Source organism: Geotrypetes seraphini, chromosome 4 (genome assembly GCF_902459505.1).
Source record: "Geotrypetes seraphini chromosome 4, aGeoSer1.1, whole genome shotgun sequence".
Taxonomy (NCBI): domain Eukaryota; kingdom Metazoa; phylum Chordata; class Amphibia; order Gymnophiona; family Dermophiidae; genus Geotrypetes; species Geotrypetes seraphini.
The window spans coordinates 320487127-320512212 of NC_047087.1; the positions used below are offsets into that span (position 1 = coordinate 320487127).

Consider the following 25086-nt stretch of genomic DNA (forward strand, 5'->3'; position numbering starts at 1 on the left):
CAAAAGTTCTTTATGCAGACCAAAAAGGCTGTAGTCGAGCTCTATTACTTCACAGGCTTAATCTTTCCAAGTCTCTCTCCCTTTTTCTCACTAAATATTAGTCCCAGTCAAAATTCTTCAAAGGGCTGGCTCTTAGCTAGGCTCTAACACTTGGCAATAAATGCCATCTCAGGACCCTTCTGATCACACCCCAAACTTACTCTGCAAGATTCTCTCACAGTTTCCCACCCCAAGGAAACACTTCGCCCTGGTGGCTCCTCTGTAGTCTCAGTTGCCACTTGACAGGGCCTCACTGAACTGTTCTGCTTTAGGGCATGTAATTCCCTCCGTGCCTGAGCCCTTTCTCTCTGACTCAGCAGGTTAATGCCACCTGCCATAAGCATGTTCAACTTCAGCCTCTGAGGAAGTGATCCTATGGAAATCTAGCCATGTTACCACATGTTCAAGAGGCATTTATTTTAATGTATGCGCTCTGGTTTTTGAGACTACTTAGAATGAGCTGAAGGTTTCACCTTAAGGGAATCTTGAAGGAGCAACAGATTGGTGTTACGACCTGTTGCAGGGTCAGGAGCACTTACCACGCTGTCAGATGTTGAGCCTGCCAGTACCTAGAAAGAGGCCCCTTGGAATGGCACTAAATTGACCGTCGATGTTCCTCTCTTTTAAAAGTGGCAATAGGACTTGAACTGGTAACTTCTGCAGCTCTGCTTTTCAACTGGCTCCTTTAACCATTAGACTATTCCTCCTTACTCTAGAGCGGGACAAGATAGTGGATGCTGTGAATAGGCAGACTGGATGGGCCATCATATTTCTGTGTTTCTGCATTTCACCTCCATGAGAGAAAGTGGAAAGGAATGAACCGCTTGGTCACTAATGTCAGCAAGTCCGGGCACCTGACCGGTTCAAGTATTTAGCTAACAAGAGCAAGTTCAAACCCGCACCCCGATGTCCATTACAGGTAAGCAGCTTAGTTTTCTACATGGACAGCAAGAGAAACTCTCACTCAGCTAGAAATGTTTTTAAGTCGCACCTTTCATACAAGCTGCATTTAGAAACCATTAAGGTACCATTTTTCCTAGTGTGTATAAATGACAAACTAGGAAGTTAGAGAGCACTTCCAAACATGCAGCCTCTGGAGCAGAACCAAACCAAGAGTGTCTGCATTATCCTGTGGACGCAGAGAGAGCAGTTATAACACCAGCATGGTGAATGATTTTCTTCTATAAACTAAGGAAGCAAATAGAGAATGAAGGTAAACCACGGCAAATTCATAGGAATGGGAAAAATTGCTGCCGGTTTACTCTAGGAACTGGAGCAAGGCCTTTTATCATCCTGCAGGAGTGGCAAAAAAACCTTACACCCAAGTCAGACTCTGCATCTCCTCCCCAGCTCCCCTCCTGCCCATTATACAAGAAGGAGCCAACCATGCCACAATGAAAAATCTGCTCTGAGGCATTCCTTTTGCCAAGTCCCTCCTTGATGTAACTCCCAGAGTCAGAGAATAAAGCCTAGCCAGAGCTTTAGCTACACTTGGAGAGCCTTCAGGAGACTCCCAGTGGGCAGTGACTAAAGAGATGTTTGGATGAGCTGGAAAAAAGGTAAGTCTCTGCTTTAATGCCACTCTTACTGAACACTGGGAGGCGGAGGGTTGCTGAGGATCCAACTTCCAAGGACGCAGCAGATCCTTGTGATAATAAAAATATGGAAAGAGGCTTCCAGTCCTCCCAGTTCTGCTCCGACTGGTCACTGACACTTAGAGCCAGCATGGACCAAGGCGGAGAAGCCTGCTTGGGCTGTGAATCTCTCTGTACCGGAGCCAAAGCGCCCACAGGCAGTGCAGTGCTTCCCTGGCCTGTTAAGTAGGCTTTCCTGACTGGGAAGGCAAGGCCTCCTCCAAGCACTTGCGTTTGACTCCTTGCTGCGGGCGGCCTCTAGAAAGGTTCTTTTCCCCTAAGGCCAGGCTTTTTGGAGATCTAACACCCCGGAGGCCTCAAGAGAGGCTGAGTCTGAAGCTCCTTCCCCTTCCTCCCTGCTCCACAGCCGTCAAAGCCGCACAAAAAAACGCATGAATTAGGGGCAGATTGACTTGGGGACTCCATTACAAATGATCCCTAGGCAAAATAAGAGGTTGAGGCAGAAAAAAACAAGAGAAAAAGAGATGGATAAAAATCCAAGATGGCCACCGCCAGAAAAATCACAGCAAACACAACCTGTGGAAGCTTTATGAAAACAAAAAAATATTGAAAAAGAGATTTTGGAAGTGGGTACCTTAACTAACACCAGAAACCCTTGAATCTGTCTTTCAGACACCCATGATTTTTCCTATAGGGAGTAATAATGGGAGCACTCACTGCGACTTCTAGTACCTGTCAGCTTGCAGCAGCTTGCCTGCAGGAAAAGGATTTCTGCCTCAGAAAGTGCCAGGAAGAGGTCCACTGCTGGCTGCTGGTCAGGCGGACCTCGACTAAGAACTTTAACCCCCGAAAATCCACACAATATGTCAGGGGGAGAAACTTTGCAGCCAGCTCCTGGGGTTATGGTTTATTAATCTTGTTATATTGCTCGTTCATTTTACTGGTCCAAGTGGTTTACAGAATATAATAAATGTAAAATAAAATAAAACAAATATAAAAAAGAACTCCATTATTAGATAGTATAGACCTAGCCCAGTGGTAGGCAATCCCGGTCCTCGAGAGCTGGAGCCAGGTCAGGATTTCAGGATATCCACAATAAATATGCATGAGATAGATTTGCATCTCATGGAGGCAGTGCATGTAAATCCATCTCATACATATTCATTGTGGATATCCTGAAAATCTGACCTGCCTCTGGCTCTCGAGGACCAGAATTGCCTACCCCTGACCTAGCCCATATAAAAAGCAAACATACTAAGGAACATTCACGCTTACAAAAAGCATTCACTCCTAAGTAAGATCATACAAATACCATTGAGCTTTAAAATTCCACCAGACTGCTAACTGAAGATCAAGAACATTCAGAAGATATGAGTAATATCAGATTGATTTAAATCTTGCCCGAATGCTTCTTTAAAAAAAAAAACCCAAAAAATCCATAAAAACTTATAATGGAAAATGGTATCTATTCATTACAATAACTTGTCAATGGCCCCAGATCTCCTTAAATGTATTGCAATTCCCTCTTTGTATAGCAATTACTCTTTCCATTTTATAAATGTGACACAATGAATTCCACCAGAAACAATAATTGAGTCTACTCCAATTCTTCCAATTAAATGTGATTTGTTGTATGGCGACTCCTGTCATGATCAATAAAAGCCTATTATTGTTTAATGAAATTTGACTCTGTGTCCTCATTGACATTCCAAATAGAATTGTATCATAAGATAATGCCACATGGTTCTCCAATAAACGATTTATTTGACCCCAAAAAGATTTCCAAAAGGCTAAGATAAAGGGCCAATCAAATAATAAATGATCTAGTCACAACTTCGAGACTACAATGCCAGCATCTATTAGACTTAGAGCTATTCAACTTTCGTAATGTAACTGGGGTCCAAAAAGCTCTATGTAAGAGGAAAAACCAAGTTTGTCTCATAGATGCGGACACTACATCCCATCCTCCAAGACCAAATTCGTGGCCATTGAGACGCAGTAATTTGATGCTTAATATCAATGCTCCAAATATCTCTAAGACCAGTTTTAGGCTTCTTTTTAACTAATCCATTTATCAATTTATACCACTGTGCGGCCTGGTGTCCCAGGAAGTCCACCTGAAAGCATAAAAATTCCAGGCTATATTGATTAAGAGTTTTCCATTCAGGGAACCCCGCCTGAATGACCTGCTTCAATTGCATCCATCTATAATTTTGCGATTTATTGAGGCCATATTTATATTGCAACTGTGAAAAATCAAGCAGTTTACCATTTGAAATAACATCATCCAAAATATGTATCCCTGCTATCATCCAATGCTTCCAGATGACCTTAAATCCGCCAATTTTAATCCTGGAGTTTAGCCATATAGTTTGATTTGTTGATTATAAGTACAGTGCAAAGGAGGGAGTGGGGGGAGGGATTTTAGAATTGTATCAAATGTTTAGATCAATAATAAAGAATATTGTATATAATGTTTGTGATTGCATAGGTTATGGTTGGGATGAGAGGGAGCGGGTTAAAAATTTTAATGTTTTAATGTTGAATATGATAGTGATTCAAGTGATGTATTCAATTTCAATTGTTACTCATTGTTACACTTCTTGTAAGATGTAAAATGAATAAAGATTAAAAAAAACAAACTGTTTTTTAACATAATTTTGAAAGATTTTAAATTTGCCTCTAATCTCAACTCTCGTGACATATGGTTCCATAAATTTGGAACTACAAAGTAGAAGGCTTTATTTCTAGCTCTATGAACATTCTATTATCCTGAACAGATCTCAAGATTCTTCATGGCGAGTAAGGAATCAAAACGAATGTAAATAAGCAGGCTGTACAGAATAAAAAAACACTATGCGCAAGAAATAGAGCTTTAAATGTGATTCTATAGCGAATGGGTAGCCAGTGATCTTGCAAATAAAGAGGTGTTACCCTATCCAATTTTTTCTTAAAGCCTAACTTTATTGCAGTATTCTGTAAGGTTTGTAATCTTTTCAGATTCCTATTTGAGGCCCCCAAGTGTTCAATCTTGCAATAATCCAATTTTGAGATTATTAAAGCATGAAAAAGGGTGTGTAGATATTTCTCCTGAAATAGCCTTTAAAATATAAAATCTCTTTTTATAACATCTGACACTTGTTTTTCAAAAGTCAGCTGATAAAATCAACCCAAATTCTCCAATATCTAAAGCTTTTTACCAATGGGATGTTCTTTCCAAATTTGGTTGTATCTAATGTCCTGTAATCCAACAAGACAGGCATTTCTCAATACTCAGGAGTAATTTTTGGTCAGCTAACCACTATGAGTCCTTCTTTCAGAGGATTCAAATCTAAATTAATTGGATCGATTTTAGCAACTAATAGAACATCATCAGCATAACATCTCCTGAATCAAAGAAATCAGCGGCGCTAAAAAGAGGTTAAATACTCAGAGGGTTGTTACACAGGGACCCCCATAGCCTCTGCTAAATCAGCAGGCAAGCAAGCTCCCAGGGGAAGAGACCCCAAGCTCCCGAAGGGACTCAAAAGCAGGCAGGCTCCACAGGTACCCAGAGAGATTGGCTTGTGAGTAGCAGGCCACCCATAAGGGACTGTGTCCTTTCCATTCCACTTCCTTTTTATTTTTATGAAATGTATCCCATCCATTTCCCTTTTGTAGCATGCATCATCAATTATTTGTTGTAATTTGTGTTGTCTTTTCCCCATTTTACTTATATTTTAAATTTTTTCTTTTATTGTAAATTTTGTACAATATACACCGCTTTGGTAATTAAAGCGGTATATCAAGCTTAAATAAACTTGAAGCTTCAGTAAACCTGAGGACTTCTGAGCACCGAAGCCATGCAGGAAAATAGAAAACAGATGGCAAAAATACCCCAAAATAAGAGAAAGAAAGCAGATCAGAACACACCTGAATTCGCTTGCAGAAGGAAAAACTGAAGAAGGAGCTGTTCCCCATGGCAGAAGTTCAAAGTTTTGAGTCGCACCCTTCTGTAGATTCATAAGAACATAAGATTTGCCGCTGCTAGGTCAGACAAGTGGTCCATCGTGCCCAGCAGTCCACTCACTCTGCAGCCCTTAGATCAAAGACCAGTGCCCTATTTGAGTCTAGCCTTACCTGCGTATGTTTTGTTCCAGTAGGAACTTGTCTAACTTTGTCTTGCATCCCTGGAGGGCGTTTTCCCCTATAACACCTCCGGAAGAACGTTCCAGTTTTCCACCATTCTCTGGGTGAAGAACTTTCTTACGTTTGTACGGAATCTATCCTCTTTTGTTCTCTCTACCTTGGAGAGGGTGAACAACCTGTCTTTATCTACTATGTCTTCAGTACCTTGAATGTTTCAATCATGTCCCCTCTCAGTCTCTTCTTTTCAAGGGAGAAGAGGCCCAATTTCTCTAGCCTCTCATTGTATGACAACTAATGGAAGCGACAGCTACAGTACAGAATCCTATGCCATTTTTAAAGTATTGAACTATCCTATGTATGATATTTCAACTCCCCTCCAATGTCCCAAAAGCCCCCACGGTCAGAGCAGAGCCATATTAGCTTGGGTGAATTTAGATCAAATAGGTTCATCCAGTCTGCTTGACACATTATCAAATAGCAGGAGTGGGGCAAATGGGGGTCACAATACCCTCTTGGTAGTTTTTCATGGCTGATACTTGATGCCAGGTTCCATTTTTGGCTCATGCCACCACCTCTGACGTGATCTCTAACCTGGTAGGGCAAACTAAACATAATAAGGTACTTACAGAGTTTTCTCTCTTCCTCTTGAAGGCTGCTCGGTATAAGTGGGTTGATTTGCTGCAGTTTACGCATCACAAGGACATGAATCCTGGGCACAAGGGAAGCTGGAGGACTGTGAACACGCTGTTCTTCTATTGGATCTGCACAATCCATGGCATCCAAGAACGGGGAGGTACTAGCCCTGCAAAAGGAGGGGGTGCAACCAGTAATTCAGTTGAAGTGTATCACCATTTCCAAGGTTAGAGGTTGATCCAAAAGAGGCAAAGACTGTGGAATACAATGTTCTTCAGATGATCTTTGTAAAAAGCAAATCATCTTTATTCAAAACAAGTACATCCACATATCCACTTGCAAGGAGCAGCGGAACCAATAAATAGCTCATGCATGCCTTCCTCAGGGGCCCCGGTCAGAATTAGCGCAACACGAATATGGATGATGATTCAAAAGAAATATAAGATACCTATGTCCTGAACATCAGCTATTTCCTCACTGCATCTCCCAGACTGACCGGGACCCCTGAGGAAGGCATGCATGAGCTATTTATTGGTTCCGCTGCTCCTTACAAGTGGATATGTGGATGTACTTGTTTTGAATAAAGATGATTTCCTTTATACAAAAATCATCTCAAGAACATTGTATTCCACAAGCCTTTGCCTCTTTTGGATCACCCCCATTTCTAACACCGTTAAATCCTAAGCTGCATTCTATCTCTTTCACTAATGACAGTGTGAGATTTTAATGAAACTTAACCTCAAAAGGTTGACATTATACTGTAGACCTGTATCTTCTTCCTCAAAAGCTTTTACTCTTTCCTACCAGAGATGGTCCCCCAATCTAAGTACCTATTACCAGCAATGGGGACTTGTGCACTGCCTTTTTGTGGCTTTGGGACTCAAAGTGGTGGGCTCCGGGTCACAAGGAGCAGCACTGGGATTTGATCTCACCACCTCTGGGTGCAGAGGCAGCAGCTCGACCAGTGAGCCCCACCTTCCCATGAGCTCACAAGCTGTACCCTGAAAGGCCTGCAGAGCATTTCATGCGCAGAATCTGCTGTGACAAATCATCTGATTCTAAGTAGCACATGTGTCCCGAAATGTGGAACAGTGAAGCTGCAATTGCTCAGTGTCAAGTCATGTGCTCTCCTACATACAGGAAAGGAACCTTTTTCCTGAAGAAGTGAATTTCAACCAGCCTCTTAATGCCCCAGTGTGTACACTAAGCAACTCATTCTACAGTAAGAGAGGCTGTTTGGTATTCACTGCATTTCAATATGACAGCAGAATCGGTGGCATAGTAAAGGGGGCGACCCACCCCAACCTCCATCTTTTTAGGGGTATCGGTCCCCCCTTCCCACTCCTCCCCCTGCCACACGTGCGATCTTTTTAACTTCAGCGTGAGCAGCCACCAACTTGCTGCCCATGTCGGCTTCCGGAACCAGCATCTAGAAAGTGACATCAGAGAGTGCCGAAGTGGGCAGCCAATTGGTGGCTGCTCGTACTGAAGTTTCAAGATACGGGGAAGGGGCACCACTGCCCCGGGCACTGCTCACCCTCGCTATGCCACTAAGCAGAATTATAGAACAATGCAGGAAAAGAGCATGTTACCACACAATTGTATTACATGTGCGAACGTCTCAGCACTGTACCTCTCTTCAGTCGCACTCAGCACAGAATCCACCGAAAGAACACCGTACACCTCCAGAACATCATTTACCTTTAAGCTGTCTCGGTTCTCATAGACCTAGAGAGAGAGAAAGACACAGTTTAAGTAGCATAACACACACTATTTTCACAGGGACCACAGCCTAATTACTAGACATCTTATACCGAGCAAAAGTCCACTTATACTACTTCAAAGGCTGCTGTAAATGTTCACACCCAACCCAAGTCTAGGCAGTCAGGTACATAAACACTGTCTCTGCAGCAGGAAACTGGAATAAAGGGGAAGCTTCAGGGGTCACCAAAAGCAGCGTGTTTTCTTCACTCACACTGCTTGTGGACTGATAGAAAAAAAAAAAAAAAAAAGGGTTAAAAAAGTGCCAGATTCTACCAGGGGAAGGGAGAGGGCACTACAGATATGCTGGAGGGAGGAAAGGGTAAGAAGATGTCAGGCTGAAGGGAAATAAGAAGATAGACCACAGGATGGGGGAGGAAATATAGAGGACAGACACACAGAGATGCCAGACTGCGAGTAGGAAAGATACCAGACCAGGGGTGGGCAACTTTTTGATTTGTGGGCCACAATGGGTTCTTAAATTTGACAGAGGGGCTCGACCAAGAGCATATTTCTATCCCTCCCATCCCCCTGTACAGCATAACCCTTGCCCAGCTTCTATCCTTCTCTCCCTCCCTCCCATCCCTTGTGCAGCAGAACTCTTGAGCACCCGCCCCCACCACGCAGCTGAACCCTGCTGACCCTCCATCCTTCCCTCCCATCCAAACTCCACCGACCACAAGCCCTATATACCTCCTTCCAGAGCAGTGTCGGGCTGGCAGCACTCTAAACAAGTTGCTTCGCGACCTTCTCTCGTTGGGGCCTTCCATGTGTCGTGTTACTGATGATATCATCAGTGATGTGGGAGAGGGAATTCCCTGATGAGAGAAGGCCGCGAAGCAGCTTATTTAGAGTGTTGCTAGCCTGACGCTGCTCTGGAGGGAGATATGTAGGGCTTGCGGTCAGTGGGGTTCGGATGGTCGGCGGGCTGTAGTTTGCCCATGTCTGTACCAAACCATAGGAAAAGGGGAAGAGAAGGACAGAGATATCTGACCACTGGAAGGGAAAGGAGGAGGGAAAGGGAAGGAGAAAGAGATGCAAGACTACAGTAGGAGGGAAGGGAAGAAGGAGGGAGATATGCCAGGCTGAGAGAAGGAGAAGAGAGTGGTACCATACCATGGTAAGGGGGAAAAGAAGGAGAGGAGAGGAGGAGACAGATGCCAGACCCCAGTAGGGGGAAGGAGGGGACAGAGATGTCAGAGGGAGGAGATTATGCACAGGGATTGGAGGAGTGGGGTTAGGAAGAGATGGAAGAAATGCTGTTTAGGTTTGATGGGAATAGGGAGAAATAGGGAGGAGAAGGTGCACATGGATGGAGAAGGGGAATATAAGGAAAAATAGATTGAGAAGGAAGCAGAAAAATGAAAGAAAGTTGAATGTTAAAAGTTAATGCCAAAGATGGATGTAGGGCAGAAAGTGATGGAGAGAAAAATAGCAAATGGATAAGGTGGTCCTGGAAACAGAGTTAAGAGAACAGACAGCAGGAAGTACAGCTAGAGATTGGGGAAAAGATGATTAGAAAAATAAAATCACCAGAGAACAAAGGTAGGAAAAATGAATATTTTCAATTCAATGATTGCAATGTGTCAGTTCCGAGAATTTATATCTGCTCTCTACCGTATTTCCCCATATATAGGCCACCCCTATGTATAGGCCGCAGGAAACGCTGATTTAAGTTTTAAAACTCTTAGATATGCTGCCCCATGTTACTAGCCATGGCTTATCTAAGAGTTTTAAAACTTAAATCGGCCTATACAATGGGGCGGCCTATACATTATTCCCTCCCCTTTAAAACCTCCCTTACCGGTAAATACCTCATCAACAGCTGCCTTCTTCCAATCATGCTGTGCGGGGCAGGAGCGATGTTTGCTATCTCAAGCCTCGCCCTTTCTCGATTGGCTGCCGTCAGTTCTTCCTTTCCCCTTGTGCACCATCTCTTTCCTTCTCACTCACACACTCATGCTCAACAATTCTCCCTTTCTATTCCCTCCCTCCTATGTCCCAAGTTAGTGCCCCCTTCCTCCCTCTGTTCTATGTCTCATGTTCATGCTCCCTCCCTTCCTTTCTTCCTTTTCTGTGTCAAGCTTGTGCCTCCCTCCCCCTCTTCCAGCCTCTGTCCCAAAATTGTGCCCCTCCTATGGCCCAATGCGCTCTTTCCCTCCCTCCTTTCGCCCTTTGTCCCCTTACTTGTTCGAGCCGCACTCGCTCCTTCTACCTTCAACGAAACTGTTGCAGGCAGTGGTTCATACGTTGCACATGGCTGACCCACAAGCCTTCCCTCTGACGTCAGCTCTGATGTTGGAGAGGAGGTTTCCAAGTCAGCAATGTGCAACATGTGAATCGCTGCCTGCAACAAGTGCCGCTGGAAGCAGAAGGTGCAAGTGCGATTCAAATGAGGTAACTGGGAACCCCCCCTCCCTCCCCCTGTAAGGTATCCTCTGACGTCAACTCTGACATTGGAGGGAAACCTTCTGGGTCAACTTCGGTGGAGGGGGACGAGCAGGAAGGAGGGATTCCTGGTAGTGGCTTCGGCAGGCAGGTGAAGGGCAGGAAGGAGGGCGGCTTTGGCGGGCAGGAAGGAGGAATCCCCAGCGGTGGACCCTTCATTCACTCAATTGTCTTAAAAAGCCTGCTTACTGCTTCAGTCCTTATTCCCTGGAAAACTGCCATTATCACTCCATTAATTAAAGACCATAAAACTAGTAGAAATGACCCTACAAACTACCGACCAATTGCAAATATCCCCTTTTTAGCTAAACTAACTGAAAAACTGATATTTAACCAGGTATCCGATTTCATTGAATCAACCAATGTCCTGCACCCCAACCAAACAGGTTTTCGTAAATGTCATAACACTGAATATTCAATGACTGGCTTAACGAATAATATCCATTATTTTTTGGACCATCACAAATCTGTTGCTCTCTTTTCTCTGGATATCTCTGTCGCATTCGACACAATTGATCATGATCTTCTTCTTAATCAACTCGAATCGATAGGCATTTGCGACCAAGTACTCAATTGGTTTACTTCATATCTCACCAACCGCACTTCCCTAGTTAAGTTTAATAATGAATACTTAACTCTACATCTTTTGGGATTCCTCAAGGATCTATTTTATCGTCTCTCTTGTTTAACATTTTTTTCTCCCCACTATTGAGTCTCTGCCAGTCAGTTGGTTTTACTTCTTTTTCCTATGCAGACGACATTCAATTAATTCACCCTTTTGACCCTGAAAATCATGTTGACATCATGTCTATAAATAATAAACTTGAATTAGTTCAAAACTGGTTCAACGCAAACAAATTGGCGTTAAACATAAATAAAACAAAAGCCATGATTTTTAATTGGAAAAATGATATAGTCCTGAAGATGCCATTCGTCCTTAATAACACAATAGAAATTGTCCCCAACTTAAAAATTCTAGGGGTTATAATCGACGATAAATTAATATTTCATGACCATATCAATAATATAGTTAAAACTTGCTTCTATAAACTGCGTTTAATACGATCAATCGCCAAATTTCTTGAGCCTAAATCGCGTAACATTCTGATTCATTCGCTAGTTATAACTAAAATGGATTACTGTAATTCTTTACTACTCAACATTTCTCAAAAAGAAAAGCAACGTCTTCAAATTATCTAAAATACTGCTATCAAACTGATTTATAACGCTAGAAAATATGATCATGTTACGCCTCTATTTATCGACGCTCACTGGCTTCCCATCAGTTATCGCATTCTGTTTAAGGTCATGCTGCTTATATTTAAAACCTTAGTCTACAACGAACCCCAATTTATAGCAAGAATGCTAATCCCTCCTAACCCTGCACGTTCACTCAGATCATCTTCTCAAAATCTATTAGCTATACCTTCTCTGAAAACAATAGGTACAAGAAGATCTGATATGTTTTCTGTAATTGGTCCACAATGGTGGAATTCTCTGCCACAACACATTAAAAACGAAAAAGATCTCCTCTCTTTTAAAAAATCCTTAAAAACGCACCTTTTTAAAGATGCTTTTAATACTTAATTTTTTTAAACTCTCATATTACTTTTAATTTTTTTTAACTACCCTGTTTCCTTTTGTTTTTTCCTTATTTGTTTTTCTCGATATAACAAATGTAACTTTTGCCCTCCTTCCCCTCCAGCTAAAGTTTGTCTTGTCTTAAATTCAATGTTAATGAATTTGTATTTTATAATCTTATTCTCTTCCATAATTGTGTACATCGCTTTGTAAACCGATTCAGCGATTCATCAAATATTAATAAACCTTGAACCTTGAGGGCAGGAAGGAGGAATCCACGGTGGCTTCGTCGGGCAGGTGGAGGGCAGGAAGGAGGGATCCCCAGCAGCGGCTTCGGTAGGTGAGAGGACATTATTCTCATCGGTGGCCAGTGTCGCATACCCCCAACAAACGGCTTGTGTACCGGAAAAATTGAACAAGTGATTCACATCTACCCTTTCCACTCCACTCATTGTCCATTCATGGTCATGGTGTACATTTGTAGAAGTCTACAGTGATAAATATGCCGGACACATTTCTCTGCAACACACAACTTTCCCTTTAAAGCCCCCACCTTCACCCCCTCCAGAAGTGCTGCATACCTTTACCAGGCAGGCAGGGCCTCTTTCACCGGGCAGGGGGAAGTTCAAGTCAAGTGAAGGGGAGCAATTTGGGGACATTAGCTGCTGTCCTACAGGAGCTTCAGTCTCTAGTCGCTTGGGTTCTCCACATCCAAGGGAGTCACCATCACCTGCAAAACAAAAAGTTTACTGAGTCAACTCGTAGCTCTTCAGAAACATCCATATCCCTCCGGGAGATATGCAGACAGAATTTCAACATCACTAAGGAGTTGCAGCAACAGCAGGATGTACCTTAGCCAGGTAGGGTCTGCTGGGCACAGGACACTGAAGAAAGAGATGGTGCAGAATACAAGTGACAGTCAGGGGAGGGGGAGGGGTAGATGTGTTGCATTCGCCAGACACAGGATGCTGAGAACCAGCACCAGGACAGCACAAACTCTGGCTAGGCAGAAAACATAAAACACAATTGCTAGGGTGGTCATATTGGTTAGGTCAGTGTCTCGCAAACTTTCTGGCCGGTGGCATACTAAATCCAGTGCCCCGGAAGTGCGCGGAGACCCATCTGGCCGTGACATGCTTTGGTGGAGGGATCCAGGAGGTGCGGGGAGAGGAGGAGAGATGCCGGCCAGGAGAGTCATCTGCACTGGCTGACTTCCTACAACACATGCCTCTGTCAGCCAGCATGGACGACTCTCCTCCTCGCCAGTGTGTGTCGCAGCACACCTGAAATCTCAGGAGGAACACAGTTTGCGATACACTGCTTAGGTGCAGGACACAAGGGCAAGGGACACCAATAATTACACCAGAGAGAAGACACTGCTAATGGAGTAATCATTTCAATAGGAGAAGTCGAATCATTGCTCTAGCTAAATGCAGAATACCAGAATCTGATTTACACCACCAACTAAGGAAAACCTTTGCCCAACTTCCTTCCAATGACAGTCCAAACTAAAAAGTTTTCTATCCTAGCCTTCATGATATAGCAGCTCTTACCTGAGCAGGATTCTTTGTGCCTGGAAGGCTGACACGCCATATCCTCATAACTTCTCTTATGACGGTTTGGAGCATAGGATGTGGAAGGACAGACGCGGGCCTGGTTGGAGCTGGCACAAGCGTGAATCAGTTAAGGGAAAACATGCATTTTTAAAATTTATTTATTGGGATTTATTAAATGACTTTTCATGAAAGATTCACCCAAAGCAGTTTATGATACACTGAATAGTAAACACAGGTACTGTATTCCCACTATCTATCCCAGGAGCAATGGGGAGTTAAGTGACTTGCTCAGTCGCTAGACCACTCCTCCACTACCAGCAAAACATCATCCTAGCCACAGCTGTTGTATCTCAGACACTCATCCCGCTTCCCTCCAATTTCAGTCCCACAGTGCCACCATCTCACCCATAGTACTGGTTCCCTCACATCACTGGGTACCACCTTCCCTATACAAAAGGAAAAAAGAAAACCAAAACCAAAACTAGGGCTGCAGGAAGATTAAAAATTGTAGTCACAATTAATCGCATTGTGCAAAAGCGATTAATAGCTAAGATATTTTAAAATAAAATGAATTCATGAAATCAAGCATAAACCACTTATTTGCACTATAATTGTATTCCTTGTAACACACGTGAACAATAGTGGAAACGGTTAAAAAAAAAAGTGACAATACTCATTACAACACTGCAAAAGGACTTAGGAGACAGGTGATGGTTCCCTCCATCTGGCACCGACACGGTCCGTGTTTCGGTTAACACGCCTTCATCAGGAGTCCCAGGTTGATAAGTTTACACAGAGACCGTCCCCCGGTTATTGTTTCTCACTCGCACAGGCTAAAGTTTTTTTCTTTGTGGTTTTATTTGATACCAACCTGGGACCCCTGATGAAGGCGTGTTAACTGAAACATGGACCATGTCGGGTCCTTTGGTTTATTTTAAGGTGCTAATGCTAACCGCACTCAAATTTTTGATATAATAAATTTAGCCTGCATCTTTGTACGTTTGTCTGCAGTTTTTCTTTGTTTTCGTTCCCTCCATCTGGCAACCCAATGAAGTCCTTAACAGACATTTGCTAAAGGCTGGAAGCCAAACAATGCCTACTACTATGCTCACAAGTGTTTGGAAAAAGTACCCAAGTTTATGCACAGCCATCAGCTGCCACCACCAGCAAGAGAGAAAGAGTGGGGAAGCCTTAAGAAACCAAAAATCCCACTGGCGAGAGAGATAGCCCCTAAAATGAGCTTGGAGAAATAGAGACAAAGGGTCTAATCCACAGCCCAGATTGCCATCCCATTCCAACAAGCTGAGCTGTATTGGCTTACTTTTTCCTCTTCAAAGTCTTTCCCATTTCCTCTGGTCTCCCAACCTCAGAGCTCTCCCTGTTCCATCCAATAATCCAGGATAAACTAGGGGGCCATTGACAAAATACTGCAATGAATAAATAGTAGGATTTCTCTTCTTCTTTTCTTCTTTTAAATATATTTTTTGTGACACACATAGAGGGGGGGTAATGAAAATAATTTCTACATAATATGTTATAATATGTTATACAATATGTAATGTATGAATGAAAAGTAATAGAAGGGTGGGGGGAGGGAGAGGGGGAAAAATATATTTAGAATATGATGTATTAGATATAAAAGTGATATTCTGTATTCATCAATTGTATTTTAGTATTTTGTACACTTTATGTAAAATTTGAAAATAAAAAATAACAAGGAAAAAAAAAAAAAGCTAGGCGCACTAAATTAAAACCAACACATACCAGCTCTAGTGCACAAATGCCTCAAAACCATCATCTTCCAAAGTTTTAAGCAGCAGTCTCAGCTTTTCGGCAAATCCATTCCTTTCCCAATACCCACTCGCATCCTGCCCTCCAATCTGCCAACTTTGCTGTTTCTCTATTTGAGATGATTACTAGTCAAAAATAAAGAAGTCAAACTGCATGCTAATTTTACTTGAAATAGCCTCCACAAGAGCTGACACCGTAGCCTCCCCAGCCCTGATCCCACCAGCTGAGCTCATCTGTCCCAGCCTTTTACCTGCTGGTATCTGCTGCTTTGGTCCACCATGGCGAGAGATGAGAGAGACAGGAACCGGTGGCAAACAGGTGGACGAGATGCAAGTGATCTGCTGCCCCTGCACTGGACCCACGGTGTCCGCGTCAGCGCATCCATTCTGCGCTTGATGTAACTTACTGTTTCCAGATCAGGCAGAGCCAGTGGCAGCCTCTTTCTAGAGCCAGAGAAGCGGCGGATCCAGTATGGGAGCAGCAGGTCAGGTAATCGCATTAATTTTTTGATTTGTATTAGAGATTTAGGGCCTGGTTCTGGAAAGGACACCGATATCAGTGGCCGCTGATTGCGTGTCTATCACATATTGGCATACCATTCAGAATAGTGTCCCAAACAAGATGCCTTAAACGTAGGCCAGCATTTAAGTCGTCTCTCTCACATCTACAGAGATGCATACTGATGCTTAAGCTGCCCAAGGCCTTTTCTGGGTGAAACCACTCCATGCCTTGGGCATGCTTAAGCGTAGGTATGCGTCTCCGGAGATATACTACAGAGGCCTAAAATGTAGGCATCCTGCCCTGGATACTTAAAAAAAAAAAAAAGTGCATCTCGATTGGCTGCCAGACGGTGGTAGGATGCCAATTGCTGCCTGCAATCAGGATACACATTTCGAGAATCAGGCCCTTAGTGTATTAAATCTGCAGCCCTTCAGAAAAGCTTAAATGAACCTTATTTTGAATCAGAATCTATTTTAAGCTTTAAAAACCAGGAGAAAGTGGATTGACCCTCATGGATTTTCACTATTTAACCCACTACTGGGTGCCACATCTCCAGCCACAGGGTCAGTCACTGTGGCATGCTACTGTCACAAATTGTCTTAAATGCCAGCACCCACAGCTCCTGCAGGGAGAATGAGGACCCACTCCCAGTAATAACTTCAGGAAGCAGCCCTGGAGGAACTGAGACAGACACTGCTGCTTTCCAACATGAGAGAGAAAGTAAGCAAACATGTCTCAGCCGTTCTCCCCCCCTCCCCTCCTACTGGTCAGTATCAAAAAGGATATCTCTTTCACCCAGGGGGACTCTCCTGGCACTGGTACACAGTAAAAGGTTTGTCGCTCCAGTGTTACAGTCTGTGCTGAAGTCACGTCGACCTCTTGTCGAGGCTAAAACAGAATTCAGTAAACCAAGTGTGTGAAAGTCAGAAGCACGTGACTGATTTCACTTTCTCCATCAACATCAATAAAGCATGCCCCCCCTCCCCACATGCTGCCTTCTGGCGATTCGAGGTGCTCTCTCCTAAGTGTCCTTTCTTTGAATCAGTAATGGTACAGGTCCCCCTCATAGTAAATGGTTCATCAAGTTTCAAGTTTATTTACAATTTCTTCTATCGCCTCAGACTTCTAGGCGGTGTACAATAAAAGTGCCATAAAATCAAGCTAAAAATGAGTAAAGCACAGTTACTTACCGTAACAGGTGTTATCCAGGGACAGCAGGCAGATATTCTTAACACATGGGTGACGTCACCGACGGAGCCCTCGGTACGGATCTTTTTAACTAGAAGTTTCTAGTTGGCCGCACCGCGCGTGCGCGAGTGCCTTCCCGCCCGACGGAGGAGTGCGTGGTCCCCAGTTAGGATAAGCCAGCTAAGAAGCCAACCCGGGGAGGTGGGTGGGACGTAAGAATATCTGCCTGCTGTCCCTGGATAACACATGTTACGGTAAGTAACTGTGCTTTATCCCAGGACAAGCAGGCAGCATATTCTTAACACATGGGTGACCTCCAAGCTAACAAAGAGGGAGGTGGGATGGTTGGCCATTAGGAAAATAAATTTTGTAACACAGATTGGCCGAAGTGTCCATCCCGTCTGGAGAACGCATCCAGACAGTAGTGAGTAGTGAATGTGTGAACTGAGGACCAAGTGGCCGCCTTGCAGATTTCCTCGATGGGCGTGGAACGGAGGAAAGCTATAGAAGCAGCCATAGCTCGGACTCTGTGGGCCGTGACAGTTCCTTCCAGTGAGAGACCGGCCCGAGCATAGCAGAATGCAATACAGGCAGCAAGCCAATTTGAAAGTGTCCGTTTGGAGACAGGACGACCCAAACGGTTGGGATCGAAAGACAAAAATAGCTGAGGGGATGTTCGGTGAGCTCTGGTACGATCAAGATAGTAAGCAAGGGCACGCTTACAATCCAGCGTGTGCAACGCCTGTTCCCCAGGATGCGAGTGAGGCTTAGGGAAGAAGACGGGCAGCACAATGGACTGGTTGAGGTGAAAAGCTGAGACCACTTTGGGAAGGAATTTAGGGTGCGTACGCAGAACAACCTTGTCATGGTGAAAAACAGTGAACGGTGGGTCGGCAACCAGTGCATGCAGTTCGTTAACCCTCCTGGCAGAGGTGATGGCAATCAGGAAAAGCACCTTCCAGGTAAGGAGTCTAAGTGAAGTTGTGGCAAGAGGCTCGAATGGAGGTTTCATGAGAGCTGAGAGTACCACATTCAGGTCCCAGACGACTGGAGGAGGCTTGAGGGGTGATTTGATATTGAAGAGCCCTCGCATAAATCTGGAAACCAGAGGATGAGCCGTGAGGGGTTTTCCGAGAATGGGCTCATGAAACGCAGTGATGGCACTGAGGTGGACTCTGATGGAGGTAGTTTTGAGGCCAGCATTGGACAGCGAGAGCAAATATTCCAATACGGTTTCCACCGCTAAGGAGGTGGGTTCCTGATGATGCCGGAGACACCACGAGGAGAATCTGGTCCATTTCTGATGGTAACATTGGAGGGTGGCCGGTTTCCTGGAGGCGTCCAAGATGAGGCGGACCGGCTGAGATAGGTTCTCTGGAGAGGTCAGCCCGAGAGAAACCAAGCTGTCAGGTGGAGCGAAGACAGATTGGGATGCAGTAGAGACTGATGCTGCTGCGTAAGTAGAGTAGGAAACACAGGAAGGAGAATGGGTTCCCTGGAGCTGAGTTGGAGCAGGAGTGAGAACCAGTGTTGGCGAGGCCACCGAGGTGCGATAAGAATCATGGTGGCGTTGTCCTTGCGGAGTTTGGACAAGGTCCGCAACATCAGAGGAAGTGGAGGGAAGGCATACAGGAACCGATCCCTCCAATCGAGCAGGAATGCATCCGGAGCCAGACGGTGAGGAGAGAAGAGTCTGGAACAGAATTGGGGCAGCTGATGATTGTGAGGTGCTGCAAAGAGGTCCACCTGCGGAGTGCCCCATCGAGCAAAGATGGAGAGCAGAGTTGGAGGGTCCAACGTCCACTCGTGAGGTTGAAGGATGCGGCTGAGATTGTCGGCCAGAGAGTTCTGTTCGCCCTGGATATAGACCGCCCTGAGAAAGAGATTGCGGTCCGTGGCCCAGGTCCAGATGCGCAGAGCCTCCAAACAAAGGGGGCGAGATCCGGTGCCGCCTTGCTTGTTTATGTAGTACATGGCGACTTGATTGTCTGTGCACAGGAGGAGGACTTGAGGACAGAGAAGATGTTGGAAAGCCTTGAGGGCGTAGAACATGGCTCTGAGTTCCAGGAAATTGATGTGATGACGACGCTCCTGTGGGGTCCAAAGTCCCTGGGTGCGTAGATCTCCTAGGTGAGCTCCCCACGCGTAGGGGGACGCATCTGTGGTGATGATCATAGAGTGGGGGGGCAGATGAAAAAGTAGACCCCTGGAAAGATTTGAGGAGTTCAACCACCATTGGAGAGATTGCTGAAGAGATGATGTCACAGAGATGGGATGAGAAAGAAGATCAGTAGTCTGTGACCATTGGTTGGCGAGAGTCCACTGAGGCGTACGAAGGTGGAGACGTGCCAGAGGAAGGACATGCACCGTCGAGGCCATGTGACCCAGGAGGACCATCATCTGTCGGGCAGGAATGGAGGGATGCATGAGCACCTGACGGCAGAGGTGGAGCAGGGTCCGCTGGCGATCGGAGGGGAGAAAGGCCCTCATTAGCGTGGTGTCCAGAACTGCTCCAATGAATTGAAGTCGCTGGGTGGGAAGCAGATGCGACTTGGGGTAGTTGATCTCGAACCCCAGGAGGTGGAGGAGAGAGATGGTGTGATGAGTAGCTTGTAGCACGAGTTGAGATGAAGGTGCTTTCACCAACCAATCGTCCAAGTAGGGGAACACCTGGAGGTTGTGAGACCTGAGGAAGGCCGCTACCACTATAAGGCACTTGGTGAAGACCCTGGGGGAGGAAGCGAGGCCGAACGGTAGCACCTTGTACTGATAGTGGTGGTGCAGCACCTGGAATCGCAGGTAGCGGCGAGAATTCTGATTGATGGAGATGTGAGTGTAGGCCTCTTTGAGGTCCAGGGAACATAGCCAGTCGTGTTGAGAAAGAAGAGGGTAAAGCGTGGCAAGGGAGAGCATTCTGAACTTCTCCTTGACCAGACACTTGTTGAGGTCCCTGAGATCGAGAATGGGACGGAGGTCTCCCGTCTTTTTGGGAACCAGGAAGTAGCGGGAGTAGAATCCCTGACCCCTTTGATCTGGAGGTACTTCTTCGATGGCATTGAGAAGGAGGAGGGATTGAACCTCCCTCAGGAGGAGGGGGGTTTGAGATGAGTGTGAAGCAGACTCTACGGGAAGGTTGTCCGGTGGAAGAGTCTGGAAGTTGAGAGAGTAGCCGTGGCGGATGATGTTGAGGACCCACTGGTCCGACGTGATGACTTCCCAACGGCTGGAGAAAATGGTGAGACGACCCCCGATAGGCTGTGGAAGAGGTAGCAAGGGTGGATGACTGGCTATGCCCTGGAGAGAAGAGTCAAAAGGGCTGAGATTGTTTAGCAGGCTGAGGAGGCTTAGAGGGTTGAGTGGCCTGAGATCGAGCCTGGGCATGGTGCTGCTGTTGACGGGGTCGCCGAGATTGTTGGGGAGGCGGATTGAGTGGCCTGGCTGAGAACCTCCGCTGGTAAGATGATTGAGGTCGATAAGGTCGGGCAGGCGGAGCCTTCTTTTTCGGCTTGATCAGGGTGTCCCACCTGGTCTCATGGGCAGAGAGTTTCTGGGTGGTGGAATCCAGCGACTCTCCAAAAAGTTCATCCCCGAGACAGGGGGCGTTGGCCAGACGATCCTGGTGGTTGATGTCCAGGTCGGAGACTCTGAGCCAGGCTAAGCGACGCATGGCTACGGCCATGGCAGAGGCCCGAGAGGTGAGCTCGAAGGAGTCATATATCGAGCGGACCATATACTTGCGCATTTGGAGAAGGCCAGAGATGTGTTGTTGGAATAGCGGGACCTTGCGCTCAGGAAGGTACTTCTGGAGGGCAGACAGTTGTTGGACCAAATGTTTCAGATAGAAAGAAAAATGGAAGGAATAGTTGTTTGCCCTGTTGGCAAGCATGGCATTCTGGTAAAGCCTCTTGCCAAACTTGTCCATGGTCTTATCTTCTCTGCCAGGAGGGGTAGAGGCATAGACACTGGAGCCCTGAGTCTTTTTTAAGGTGGATTCAACCAGAAGGGATTCATGGGGCAATTGAGATTTGTCGAATCCAGGAATAGGGATGACACGGTAAAGGTTGTCCAGTTTACGGGGGGCTCCCGGTACCGTGAGGGGATTTTCCAAGTTTTTGTAAAACGTTTCCCGCAGGATGTCATGCACGGGAAGCTTGAGGAACTCCTTAGGAGGTTGCTCAAAGTCTAAAGCCTCTAGAAAGGCTTGAGACTTTTTTGAGTCAGATTCTAGGGGAAGGGACAGGGCAGCAGACATTTCTCTCAGAAATTTAGAAAATGAGGACTGCTCTGGTTTAGAGGTGGCATCGGGTGCCGATGGTTCCTCATCAGATGAGGAGGGATCCTCCTCGGTACCGAGAGGAGTTTCCTCCCATAAGTCAGGGTCCCTGACTTCTGGTGCATGTCGAGACACCGGGGTGGAGGGCGCGGTATGGCGAGTCTTGGACAAAGACTTTCCAGAGCGCACCGAAACGGTACCAGGAGAGGACGACCGGCGTCGATCTCGGTCCCGGGAAGAATGCCGTACCGCCTGGTGCCGAGGAGGATCCAATGTGGCATGGGAATGAACCACCGGATCGACATGGAGTTGTTCGGCCGAAAGGATCGGCATGGAGGTGTTTACAGGTACCGAAGGGGTGGACACCGGGGGCTCGGTACGGGGCTCGGGCCGGTCTGGTACCGGAAGGAGCGGTGCCAGGATAGTGGGCAACAGGTGTTCAAGTTGTTGCTTTAACTGTTCCTGGAGTTGAGCTTTTAAGATGGCCGAGATACGGTCATCTAGGGGTGGCATCGGAACCGCTTTCTTTTTCTTCGGTTCCTTGGATGCCGCTCCACGCCCCGGCGATGAGGAGGCCGATGACGAGGCACTCACCGAGATCGGGGCGGAGCGTTTGCGGGACCGGTGCGATGCCGGTAGGGATGGTGTCGCCACCGTAGCTGGAGGGCGCTCGAGGGAAGAGGAAGGCTTCTTAGCCGGCTTACCTGGCGCCAGCGATGCCGATGTGGGGTCGGTCGGTGTCGAGGTCGACGGTGCCGATTTTTGAGGTACCGCCGTTGAAGTTGAGGAGTCCATCGCCGACTCGGTGCCGAAGAGAAGAGTTTGTTGAATTCTTCGGTTTTTAAGGGTTCTCTTTTGAAGAGTGGCACAGCGGGTGCAGGAGTCCGCCCGATGCTCCGGACCCAGACACTGCAAGCACCAATTGTGTGGGTCAGTGATGGAGATCGGGCGTGCACACCGCTGGCACTTCTTAAAACCGACCTGCGGGGGCATGAAGGGGAAGATAGCCTCCGCAAAATCGAAGCCCGAGGCCTGTATACTGGCAACAGGCCCCGCCGGGGCAAAAACGAAAAAAAGGGGAAAAAAGCAAAGTTTTTTTTTTTTTTTTTTGGCAAATCAAAGTAAAATAAACCCGAAGGTAAAGAAAGAAAAATAAGGAAAAAAAGCGCGAGCGGGAAGGCAAAAAGTGGTTTCAACGGCCGTTGAAAAAACACACGCGTCTTCTTCGCTCCGCGGAAACGAAGAAACTGGGGACCACGCACTCCTCCGTCGGGCGGGAAGGCACTCGCGCACACGCGGTGCGGCCAACTAGAAACTTCTAGTTAAAAAGGTCCGTACCGAGGGCTCCGTCGGTGACGTCACCCATGTGTTAAGAATATGCTGTCTGCTTGTCCTGGGATAATAAACAATACCAGGATATATTAGTTCAACAAAGACAAGACACACAGACTTACTTCAAACAAATGGGAAAATGGGCAAGAACCACAATCTTTGGAGAAAAGAACACAGAGGAGGGGAAAACCAATAGGTGGGGGTAAAAAATAGGCCCAACCATACTCTCTCTATAATTTAATGATTTAAATTGTTCATTTTTCTGAGATATTTCTGGGCCAGAAACCCAGAGATCTGCCCAGTACTGTGCTTAGGTTCCATCTACTCTGCCCAGCCCATCCTCAACTGGATGGCCATATATGAGACACAGACCGTGCAAGTCTGCCCAGTACTGGCCTTAGTTCTTCAATATATACCATTTTTTTCTGATTAGAAATCCTCTTGAGGGGGGGTTAACTCTGTTACCGTTTTCCTTTCTACCACCTCCCTCGGGAGCGCATTTCAGGCATCAACCACCCTCTCCTTAGAAGAATCTCCTAACATTACTCCTGAGTCTGCCACCCCTCAACCTCTGATTATGCCCTCTGGTTTTACCATTTTCCTTTCTTTGGAAAAGATTTTGTTCTATGTTAATACCTTTCAAATATTTGAACATCTAAATCCTATCCTTTTTTTTTTTTTAAATCCAAGTAAGAGTATCCCTCAGCCAACCCAATCGCACATGCATTCTTAAATGAAGAAAGTTGATACTCCACTCTTCTCATGCAGCCCAGATAACAAGGGAAAAGGTTTTGGTACCGTCTTCCACTAAAAAAAAGGGGGGGGGGGGCTGTGCACAAAATATGAAGGGGCTACTATAATGCTGAAAGGGGGCGTATCAGATTCTTGGGTATAAGATGGGAATTCAGCTTACAATATGTAAATGGATTTGGATTATGAGAATTAATCAAAGAAATTAAATAAACTTGAAACTTGAAGCAGAGGGGCTCATTTTCAAAGTACAGAGGGTACTTTGTGTGTCCAAGTGCTATGAAAATGAGCCTCAGTAAGGATTCAGGTAGCTCTTCAAGCACATGGTCTAAACACATAACCCAACACTTCAGGAGCCCAAGGTCACCTCAGATTCCAGAGCTCACATTTGTTCACAGGACTCACCCCACATTCAGCCAAGTCCCGATACTTCCCAAAATGCAGAACCTGCCAACAGAGGGAACATAAGAGATAGATTTCAGCCAAATTTCGAAGGAAACAACCAAAGTTAATTTACCCATTAGAGTGAAAACCTTCCTCATTTAAGTGAGACCATACTGAATGACATGAAGTTGATATATGGTATTTGTGTCATTTGAACCATTTCCTGTTAAAGTAGGGTTACCAGATGTCTGGACAACTTTTCAAAACCCGACACTTTGTCCGGGTTTTGAAAAAGCTTCCACTGAAATTGTATTGAGCAAGAGGGCACCCGCTCATGTGCGGATGTCCTCCTGCCCAATCAGAACAAGCAGCGAGGGTGGGGCTAGGGCACGATTAAGGGCAGGCCTGGGGGACGGGTAAAATCTGGCAACCCTGTGTTAAAAGCACAGTTACTTACCATAACAGATATTATCTAGGAACAGTAGGCAGATATTCCCACACATGGGCGACGTCACTTCAAAAGTGCACTGCCACTTTAAGTCTTTAGAAAGTTCGTGATAGCCCGCATCGTGCACGAGCAAGTGCCTTCTTGCCTGACGTAGGCGCACAGTCCCTCAGTTAAGATAAGCCAAAGGAGGTGGGTGGGTTGTGAGAATATCTGCCTGCTGTCCCTGGATAACACCTGTTACAGTAAGTAACTATGCTTTATCCCAGGACAAGCAGGCAGCATATTCTCACACATGGGCGACCTTCAAGCTAACCAGAATGGGATGGTGGGAGTGTTGGCCTATAAGAAAATAAATTTTGTAATACTGACTGGCCGAAGTGCCCATCTTGTCTGGAGAAAGACTTCAGACAATAATGTGAGGTGAATGAACGAACTGAGGACCAGGTGGCAGCTTTACAGATTTCCTCAATAGGAGTAGATCTAAGGAAAGCTACAGAAGCTGCCATAGCTCGGACTTTGTGAGCTGTGACACACTCTCCAGGTGCAGTCCAGTCTCAGCATAGCAGAATGATATACAGGCAGCTATCCAGTTGGAAATCGTTCTCTTAGAAACAGGGTGCCCCAACTTGTTAGGATCAAATGAGACGAAGAGTTGAGGGGATGTGTGGTGTGGCTTTG

The 25086-nt window shown here is 45.8% G+C and overlaps 1 protein-coding gene across 2 annotated transcripts in view; it reads right to left on the reverse strand.

The window, feature by feature from the left end:
- The window catches only part of MCMBP (minichromosome maintenance complex binding protein), a 124891-nt gene that overhangs the window by 69386 nt on the left and 30419 nt on the right, over nucleotides 1–25086 (reverse strand). For both annotated transcript variants that reach the window (XM_033940659.1, XM_033940658.1), the window contains exons 4-9: nucleotides 23982–24023; nucleotides 16820–16921; nucleotides 13739–13859; nucleotides 12767–12915; nucleotides 8029–8123; nucleotides 6389–6564 (exon numbers count right to left, since the gene is read on the reverse strand). In XM_033940659.1, coding sequence (XP_033796550.1) covers nucleotides 6389–6564; nucleotides 8029–8123; nucleotides 12767–12915; nucleotides 13739–13859; nucleotides 16820–16921; nucleotides 23982–24023 — 685 coding nt within the window. The remainder of the gene's footprint in view (nucleotides 1–6388; nucleotides 6565–8028; nucleotides 8124–12766; nucleotides 12916–13738; nucleotides 13860–16819; nucleotides 16922–23981; nucleotides 24024–25086) is intronic.